General features: G+C 44.7%; 1 protein-coding gene across 1 annotated transcript; it reads left to right on the plus strand.

The window, feature by feature from the left end:
* Window positions 1-2,238: 2,238 nt before the first annotated feature.
* CBLL1 (Cbl proto-oncogene like 1) lies at window positions 2,239-9,995 on the plus strand. Its single transcript, XM_035344571.1, has 6 exons — window positions 2,239-2,324; window positions 4,784-4,951; window positions 5,304-5,404; window positions 5,614-5,697; window positions 6,499-6,572; window positions 7,134-9,995. The coding sequence occupies exons 1-6, from the start codon at window positions 2,312-2,314 to the stop codon at window positions 8,173-8,175; spliced, it is 1,482 nt and encodes a 493-aa protein (XP_035200462.1). The 5' UTR covers window positions 2,239-2,311; the 3' UTR covers window positions 8,176-9,995.
* The last annotated feature ends 253 nt before the right edge of the window (window positions 9,996-10,248 follow it).

Raw genomic sequence — 10,248 nt, forward strand, 5'->3', positions numbered from 1 at the left:
AAAGCGCTATTGCCGGGGTGTGTGGCACATAGCAGTGAAGGGCAAGGCCAGTAGCGTGTTTCTCAGAGGCTGCACATTTTATGGAGAAAAGCAAAATGAAAATTTTCCACCTGGGATTTATAAAAGGGCTTCCGGCTAGTTTTTATGCAGAACACATGCTATGGAAAAGATGGTATACAAATTTTAGCAGGGATTATTTTTTCCCCTCAAAAGAACATTTGCACTGTAAAGTTTGTTGAATTCTTGACAAAAACATGGCCTTATATTTTGAACCTTCTCCAGCTCTTGTCCACATAGGTATTTAGAAAAAATACAATAAAAAATGTTGACACTCTTGTTCTGTCTAAACATGACATTTCAGCTGGAATCAGTTGTGATAATACATGATGCAATGCACTTACTCTCATTCTTGGCTTGTGTATTTCTTCAAGGTGTAATTGCACTCAACCTTTCCTGAATAAGTGTTCCACAAAAAGCCTACATTTACACAGAACGGTAACAGGTAACATGCAGCAGGCATTCAAATACCCTTCTCAGAGGGTAAGGAGTACGTGAGTTTCTATCTAATTATCCATCAAAATGAAGGATACCAAAACAATTTTGCATTGAAGCTAAAATTCTACCCAATTTCGGACTAATTCAAACAACCACAAGTAATTCAACTAAAGGTATTGATTTTTTTCCCCTCAGCGGAATGAAGAAGTGACTTTCTTTGTATGCATTTTGAGTATTACTATTTTGTCCTTGCGTATCAGGTACTAAATTTGGAGATGCATTTTAACTTTATTACCCTTTTAAAAAGTGGCATTATGAAAGTAAATGTATCCATTAACTAGAAAATAAAGTTGTGCATACTGAAAAAATACTATATGCATCTGCATTTTCCTAAAATTCTTCTCGTTGTGATTTTGTATCATGTGGAAATGTACCTTGCACGGATCAGTGTCTGTTATCCCTTGGCTCTGCCTCTCAACAAACAAAAGAAACAAATGCCAAACCTGTTCTCTGCACCTTTTGGAGATAAGACAAGAAACTTAAGAGAGGCTTAAAAGGCTGTTTTGTGAATTAGGGCTATAAAGATAATGGAGAAAGTTTTCTGTAGGGACACAAGGTCCGCATCGCAAGGACCTTTAATAGGATGCTCACCTGCCTGGAGTGTTTGGAGTTGTCCCAGCCTTAGTTATGAGGGACAATGAGATAGAGGTACCGAAGGGCCTTGAGTACTTGAGGCTGGAAGGCCTTTTCTGCCCCATAGCCTATGATTTCGTTATTTGTATATTCCTACAGTGCTATACACGTTCTTTACATAGTATTTTCAAAACCCTAACTTTACAGAAACCCAGAATATAGTCTCTGGGGTAGCTTTAGGGCATACTGGAGGTCCACTGTTCCATCAAGCCATTTTAAATTTTTATAAACCTGCTGAAAGAATTGCTCCAATCATAAGACATCAATCACTTCCATGGTAAAACTTCTATCAGTCAGCAGCTGGCGGAGCCCAGTGCGGTTTCAGATTTAACTTGTTAGAAGCCCAGTGTACCAGCACACCTTCCCACCAAGCCCCCAGGCGGGGCTGTCCCACCCCTGAACAGAACGCGCTGCCTCATTTTTACTTTTAATCCTTCCCCAAGTACACAAACGTTTGTCACAGAGGGCTGAGGCTGGCAGGGCCCTTTGGAGGCCAGCTGCTCCCAGCCCAGCCCAAGCAGGGACACCCAGAGCAGGCCGCCCAGGACCACGTCCAGGCAGCTTCTGAAGGTCTCCAAGGAGGAGACCCCACAACCTCTGTGGGCAGCCTGTGCCGGTGCTCAGCCACCCGCAGAGCACAGGAGCGACCCGCTGTGCCCCAGGCTGTGCCCGCTGTGCCCTAGGCTGTGCCCGCTGCCCCCTGTCCCCTGTCCTGGCCCTGAGCCCCCCGCCAGGCCCCTGCCTCCATCCCTTCCCCTCACAGCCCCCCCCCAACATGGCGGCTGCCCCCACCCCGCCCCCGCTCCCCCTCCTCTCCCTCAGCGCGCGTGCGCGGGATGCCCAGCACCACAACTCCCAGCATCCCCCGCTCCCCCGCCGCTATCCCGTCAGTCACCGCGGCACCACCCCCTCCACCCGGGCACCCTCCCGGTAACGGAGCCCCGGTGCCGCCCCCCCCATTCCTACCCCCACGCTCCCCCCCGCCCCCTCCGCGTGCTCCCATCCCGCAGCGCGGCCCCGCCGGCCCTGCCCCGCCGGCCCTGCCCCGCCGCGTCCCGCTTCACGCCCCCCGCTTCCGCTTCCGGCCTCGCCCTTCCGCTCCCAGAGCGCCCCGCGCCGCGCCATGGCCCACACTGGTGAGGAGCCGGCGGCGGGGCCTCGGCGCCTCTCGCGCGGCCTCGGGGCCCCTCCGGGCTCCTCAGGGCCCTCCCCGGCCCCCGGGCTGCGGTCCTGCGCTGGAGGCGGGCAGCGACCGGCCGTGGGCCCGTGGGGCGGCGGGGGAGGTGGGGTGGGTGCGTGGGGCCTGCTCTGCGTGCCGAACCCGGCTGCGTGCTGGGGAGAGCTCGGGGGGCGGCCTCGGGCTGCGCCGGTGGGGGCTCAGGTTGGAAATGAGGAGACATTTCTTGTCAGAAAGGGCAGTCAGGCACTGGGACGGGTTGCCCAGGGAGGTGGTGGCGTCACCGTCCCTGGGGGTGTTCAAGGAGAGGTTGGAGGTGGTGCTTAGGGACATGGTTAGTGGGTGGCATTGGTGGTAGGGGATGGTTGGACCAGGTGATCTTGGAGGGCTGTTCCAACCACAACAGTTCTGTGATTTTAAGAACTCCTGGAACTCAGAAATATAATCAAAACAAAGTTTGTGAAAATGATAGTCTGGGCTTCTGTTGTGTCTTCTCTAAGTAGTTAAACACTTCAGGTACTTTGGGGTGGGGCTCTTTTAACTTGGGGTACTTTTTTTGTTGTTTTGTTTGGGACTTAATCCTGCTGGATTTGCTTGCTCAGACTGGAATCTGTTCTCCTCCTGTAAATACGAATGACTAAAACTTGCTCGTTTGGTTCAGCGAGTATCTAAGTCACGCAGATACTGCTAGCTTGCAGAGGTCTCAGGAAGTGTCAGAGAGTAACTGCTTCCTAGGAGCAGGTCAGTGGAATGAACAGAATACAAAGTTTTGTTTCAAAATTTGTTGTAGTTATCCATATTTGCAGATGGACTGAGGTCTTTGTGGACTTTTTTGGTCTGTAGTGGAGTCTTTGTATAATCTAGTGAAAAACAGATCTTCCCTGCAAGTAGAAAACAGGCAGCTTTAGCATTTACCATTGCCTCTGATGTGCTAGCCTGTCTCCCCACAAACCTGGTGTCTGAGTTGTTTGCTTGCTGGGTCACCTGTCCAGCCAGAGGGACAGCCTGAAAAAAGCAAATGAGCAGATATAAAGCCAGGTTTTGTTGTTTTTGCTGGTTTGTGTGTTGCCTTTTGGAGTGAAGGAGTGCTATGGGAAATCAGGAGGCTTATCTAGCTCAGAAAACAAGGACTCTTGATGCTGAGGTACAGTGACTGCCAGGGCAGAGTCCTAATGTGAAACTTTGTTGCAGTTCCTTAGTTTGGTGTTAGCTGCTGAATGGTTTATAGCAAGACCTCATGCCCCAACAGCTTGTGGCACAGCTCGGAGGTGGAGCACGTCTCCCGTTAAATGTTTCCAGCCTCTGATGTGAAGTCCTCTCATGATAGACCAGAAATGACAACAATGTTAAATATTTATGGCTTCACTTCTCCAATTAAAAGCATGGATGGGGCTTGAATCTGAAAGCTGTAAATAAAAACACCCAAACCAGAAAATGCTGGCATGTGCACGAGGCTTCCAAATGAAGTTCTTGGGAGATTTGGTTTCAAAATGTGAATTTAACTGCTGGTTTTCCGTATGGCCTTACACGTGTACCCACCTAGTTCCTGCAGCGGATAAAGACGGAAAGGCTCCTGAACAGGAGCCTAATGATGGTTTTTGTAGAAGTTTGACCCTTTGCTGCAAAGGGCTGGTAGGGATACGTGTTGACAAGATTTCCAGTTAAAATGGAAGTGAGCTGGATAGATTTGTGAAGACTATGACTCAGTTTTTGTGTAAGTGAGAAGCTGTGTGGTGGGTTAAGGTAGATTTACTGAAAGCTGGAGTAGTTTGTGTGTTGTACCCCCTGCTTTGGTGTTGCTTGTTGCATTGTCACCTCCAGACTACCTCGTGGAGCTGGGTGTGCTTAGCCATGAGTCAGACAATTTCTGGCTTCCTTTGCCCTGGTACTCAGCTTTAAATCTGGTTAACGAGAATTCAGTAGTGGAGAACAGTCAGTTTGATTTCAGCAAGGATACTGCTGCGTACCCTAAGCCCCTGTTTCTGTGATTCTTTATGCTAAACTTCTAAGTGATATGTTGAGGGGCCATGAGTTCATATGGAGACTAGTTTCCTTCCAGCTAGTTCAGTAAACTGTAGAAATGTGTTCTCATAAGAAATTGTGTGTTATCAAGGTTATGCAAAGAATTGACTCTTCAGTACTGCTCATGCTGTGATAAGAGCTGTACAGCTAACCTTTTTTTTTTTTTCCTGCTAACTTAGTTTCTAGAGTTGGATTTCCTAAAACCATAGTTGTTCTGAAAACAGTTTTGTGACCCGACTTCTTGCAGAAATTGCATGTGACTATTTTCTTGTTAAACTTTGAAATGTTGTATAAGCAGTCCTTAAATTATTTTTCTTAGACCTATCCTGTTAATATTTAGCCTCTTCAGATGCTATTTAATAGCTGAGAAATAAACTTTTTTTTTTTCTTTCATAGACAATGATTTGCAAGGAACAAATAGTTCAGGATCATTGGGTGGTCTTGATGTTCGTAGAAGAATCCCTATAAAGCTGATCTCAAAACAGACCAATAAAGCCAAACCTGCACCTCGGACTCCTAGGAATATGAACAGGATGCCTTCGAAGACCCAAGCTGGTGATGAAGGTAAGTAAATACTACAAACACCAGCCCTGTAGTAAGGAAGTATATTATTCTGTGGCTTTGTTCAAGACTTTGGGCAGTTTGGGCGACCTAGAATCCGAAGTTGTGTACAACTGCAAAGCAAGTTTCAAATTTCCAGGTTCTTCTGCACGATAAGGAATAAATGATGCCAATTCCCAAAGTGAATTCTTGCTGTTCTCATTATACCTTTTTGCAAAATGGGCCCAGCAGGCTGGGAATGTCGAGGCCTTTCTTAATTATTTCAATATACAATGATGCAGGCACTTAGCAGCAGCTGGTGTCAGCTGGGGAAGTGTTGTAGTTGGCTTGTCTTCTCCTCTTTTTCTTTCCACAGAAGAATTTGATTATAACGAAGAGGAGCGGTATGAATGCAAAGGAGGTGAAATGTTTGGAAATCAAAGGAGATTCCCTGGACCCATTTTCTGGGACTATAAGGTATGGTCACAGATGGAAAATCATGGACTTTTGTCTGTGAATACTTCTTAAAATAACAGTGCTTCCCTTACTAAAAACACATTCTCTGCTTTCTCATGTTTGTGGTGTTCTTGCTGCATTCTCAGTTAATTCAGAAGTAATGTGCTGATTGATCATTGAAATAAGAAGCTTTAGTCATCTTTTTCCTACCCTTTTCTCTCTTCTATCAGATAAACTTGCTGGGGGAGAAGGACGATACACCCGTCCATTTCTGCGATAAGTGTGGATTGCCCATCAAAACCTACGGACGCATGGTGAGTGAAACCATCAGTGGAAGCGGCAGCCATGGTTTCCCTTTAGGAACAATTAGGTATTGCTGTATCACTGTGGAGCCTCTAGAGATTGTTTATTCAGAGGTCTGCTGAAATCAGCAGCAGCAGATTATCAGGATAGAATCAGGGCCGTACTTGCTGAAGTGTTTCGTTCTGGCTGAGTTTACTTTGCTTCTTGATTTAGTAAAGTAAGCTTGAAAGTGTTAAAATGAAAAGCTTTAGAACAAACAAAACCCCCCAAAATAGGAACAAAAGTCTTTCAACTTCAGTGGTTTTCAGTCTTGTACCACTTGGCTTTAAAAATAACCTTTTTATGTCACTGGGTAATTCACAACCAAGTTAGAAAACACTTTATGTCTTTAAAACTAGTGTAACTAATGCCCTGAGATTTATATTTCTGCGTAATGTAGCAGACTTAGAGCTCTGACTTGATTGTTGATGATTGATGATGCTTTTAAGACATTCCCTGCTTGCACAAAGGCAAGTGTAATTGGGTTGCATGTATGGTTTCTGTAAAGGTTCGGTATTACTGGGAAACTTAAATTTTTACCTATACATTTTTGCCAACTCTTAAAAAAAAAAAAAAAAAAAAAAAAAAGAAAAAAACCCTTGCCTTCCCAAGCCCCAAACTCAAACTGTTTTTGAACTGTTCTATTCAAAGTAGACTGCTAACTGCTGCATTATATCAGTTTGTTTCATGAGTAACTTAAGTGCTTCTATTCTTAGGAATTGTGTGCTGTGGAATGATGTATCTTGTCTTGACAGAGCCTTTTTTTCTTCTAGATACCTTGCAAACATGTTTTCTGCTATGACTGTGCTATCCTACATGAGAAAAAGGGAGACAAGATGTGTCCAGGGTAAGTTCTCTTGAAATTTGTTCTTAAAGGAAATGTAGGAGAGAAAATTAAATGCCTCATTTTGGATAGTGTATTATTGTTTCTTATTTATGTGCATTTAGTCGAGGTAGCAGGGTACTCTTACTGCACCACGTGATTATAGTTTCATATCTCACAGTTAATAGAGTGTAAGAGATTAATGTTTATGTTGCTTTTTAATATTTGTGTTGATGAAGTATCACTGCTTGAGTTTGAAAAGGAGGAAAAAGCTGTTTAATTACTGAGTGTAAATTTGGGTAAGTACTAAAACACCAAGGGAATTTGTGACAGAGGGTGATGCTATGTCTAAGTTTCCAACTCATGAAATTTTTGTTATTTCACAGTTGTATTTGGAGATTTACAAGTTTATTTAACTTCAAAATCAACAAAATGTTTTTCATTGCTACAGTGGGGGGGGGGGGAACGTGATACCTAATTTGGATCCTTATGGCAAAATGGTTGACTTTTAACAACAGCAAGAACAAAAACTTGCAGATCATGCTCTCTGTGATGACAGTAAACTAATTTTTTCCTCTCACTCAGCTGTAACGAACCTGTGCAGCGAATTGAGCAGTGCGTACGAGGGTCTCTCTTCATGTGTAGCATTGTTCAAGGGTGCAAGAGAACTTACCTGTCACAGAGAGACCTACAAGCTCACATCAACCACCGCCATATGAGAGCTGGAAAGCCCGTTACTCGCCCTCCACTGGAGCCCGTTCATCCTCCGATTGCCCCGCCACCCGCCGAAATTCCTGAGCGTTTCATAATGCCACCTGAGAAACATCACATGAGCCACATTCCACCAAAGCAGCACATCATGATGCCCCCGCCTCCTCTGCAGCACGTGCCCCACGAGCATTACAACCAGCCACATGAAGACATCCGTGCACCTCCGGCAGAGATGGCAATGGCTCCGCCGCCGCCTCGCCCGGTCAGTCAGGACACCTTCCGCATCTCCACGAGGAAACACAGCAACCTGATAACTGTTCCCATTCAGGATGATTCCAATTCGGGTGCTCGAGAACCACCTCCGCCAGCCCCGGCACCCGCTCACCATCATCCCGAGTATCAGGGTCAACCAGTGGTAACGCACCCTCATCATATAATGCCTCCACAGCAACATTACGCGCCACCCCCCCCACCACCTCCACCAATAAGCCATCCTCTGCAGCATCCTCCCCAGGCAGCAGGCACTCCTCACATGGTGTATAGCCAAGCTCCTCCGCCACCAATGACCTCTGCTCCTCCTCCGATAACCCCACCACCTGGACATATAATTGCCCAGATGCCACCATACATGAATCATCCTCCTCCGGGACCTCCCCCTCCTCAGCACGGAGGCCCCCCCGTAAATGTAAGCGCGCCCCCTCCCCACCACTACAACCCTAACTCTTTGCCACAGTTCAGTGAAGATCAAGGAACTCTTAGCCCCCCTTTCACACAGCCAGGGGGGATGAGTCCAGGGATTTGGCCAGCTCCACGAGGGCCGCCTCCACCTCCAAGAATGCAAGGGCCTCCTGCTCAGGCCCCTCTTCCTGGACCACACCACCCTGATCAAGCCAGGTACAGACCCTATTACCAATGATACGAGCAGTTATGCGAATAGAGAGTGCTATGAAGAGGATAAAACTATATACAACAGCCTTTTAATTAATTGTCGGGGGGGGTTGTTTTTTTAAATACTGTCATTTTGACTGTAAGACGTTTTTGGGTTTGGATCTTTAATGATTTTTAAGCCTTGGATGTAGGACTCTGACTTCAGATACTCTGTAGTGCTAAAATAAGTGGCTTAGTAGACCACAGTTGCATTTTAACAGAACTTCTGTCTATAGTGTGGCTAAATTGTCCTTAAGATGAACGCTTGTAATATTACTTCCTGGAGAAAAAGAACACGTGTTGTACCATTCTGAATATTGTTTTTGTTAAATCCAATGTTTAGTTTCACTTGTGATACATTTTTGTTAACCTGTGTACAATAATTAAATTGAAACATGGTTGTAAAAGTGGTGGGTTTTTATGTGAAGTCAACACAAACACGGTTCCAGGACATTGTTTTGGCACTAATGCTATCCAAATGGGAAACATAAGGGGAAATACTAAGGAAACTTTGATATTTTTACTAACATTTACTGTTACTTTTAATGAATTCAGGCTATGGTGAATTCATGACGCTAGAAATCAGACATCCAAACACTGTATTTCAGGTTTGTTGGGTTTGTTTTAGTTTCTTTTTTTGTCTCTTTTAATTTGTGCGGTATCAAGACCAAGACAAATTTACCAGAAATACAGCTTTGGGCGTGACACAAAACCGGGTTATGATGTTACGGTTGGTGGTGGTGGTTTTGGGGCTGGTTTTGTTTGAGAAGATTCTGTTTACGTGGACACTCCTCAGTGGTGTGAATTCAAACTATTTTGTTTACTAACAGTTGTGTTCGTGTGGAAGTGGCCGTGAGCTGGGTTGCCATGTCTGAGAGAAGCAGATTGTTGTTGGTCATGAAGTGGCATTTACCTCTGTCACTTTATAAAATCCATACAGTTGGAGAACTTCCCATTTGGTAACGTGAAAGAAAGGGTCTGAAATCCCTTATGTAGATATAAAAAGAAAAAATAAAAGCTACACATCCTTTATCTGTTTCAATTTTTGTGCTACATCCTTAATTGGGCAGTTAAGAGTCCTTTTTTTTTTTTTAAATGTGGCAATATAAGCAAGCCCTGGGGACTGTTCTGGCCCAAAATTGAGGTTTTATAAGCACACTTAAATATAAGATGTGAATGTTCTCTTTTAGTGCAGCTGGTAGCTGAGCCAGACAGTGATAAGACAGTTTTGAATGTTTGCCTTTGTGTTTCCAATCAATGTTAGTGCTGAACTTTTTTTCTTTTTCTCCAAAATGTCGCGTTTCTGGTAGTGGTGATGTTAGATGGAGAAATCCTGTGTGTTCTTTTTTAAGGTTTGTAATTTCCTGCTGTTCTCAGAAAAATCTGAATTCTCTTTAAAACTTCACTCTATTTTGTAACTCTTATTTTCCTGCTTCATAATTTAGTTTATCAAAGAGCTCTGGCAGTACAACATTCCAAATTGTGTAGTTCTGTCTCAACCATGTATTTTTTAATTACCCGAGCAAGCGTTCTCTAAATTTGCTCTGTTTTTGACTGACGTTGATTTCCTTGCGACCACGGGCAAATCTTTTAGTCAACCTTTCAAACAAATACAGCTGCATGACGCCTCCTTAGAGACATGCAAATAAGTTCTGGGATGTACAATGAATTCTGGGGTATGCAAATGGCTGGTAAGTGTCAGCTGGTGGAAAGTCTGCTTAGCTGTGATGGGCCTGTTTCAGACAGAGTTCTTTGGTTTGGCTTCTGTGCAGAATAAGTCATTTTAAATAAAACACTGGCAAAGAAAAAGGTTGGTTGTGGTATTGTGCTGCCGTACGCGGTTGGTTGATGACTGAGTGCTTCAGTGTGCGTGAAGGAGAAAATGACTGCCAGCATTATTTTGTTTCAGTAATTCATAATAAATGCACGAGGAGCCTTTAAGCTCTCCCTTTTCTCATTGCTATTAGGAGGTCGTTTGGGGCAAATTTGGATTACAGCATATAACTTCATCGAGGAGGAAATCCCCAGGTCTGAAGTGACTAACGCTCCTCAACTCCGGAAA

Source organism: Oxyura jamaicensis, chromosome 1, assembly GCF_011077185.1.
Source record: "Oxyura jamaicensis isolate SHBP4307 breed ruddy duck chromosome 1, BPBGC_Ojam_1.0, whole genome shotgun sequence".
NCBI lineage: Eukaryota > Metazoa > Chordata > Aves > Anseriformes > Anatidae > Oxyura > Oxyura jamaicensis.

Excerpts from the sequence above, each read along its gene's own strand:
- CBLL1 (XM_035344571.1), top strand. Across the intron at positions 5,698-6,498 it reads TCAAAACCTACGGACGCATG|ATACCTTGCAAACATGTTTT; the intron begins GTGAGTGAAACC and ends TTTTTCTTCTAG. Across the intron at positions 6,573-7,133 it reads GGAGACAAGATGTGTCCAGG|CTGTAACGAACCTGTGCAGC; the intron begins GTAAGTTCTCTT and ends CCTCTCACTCAG.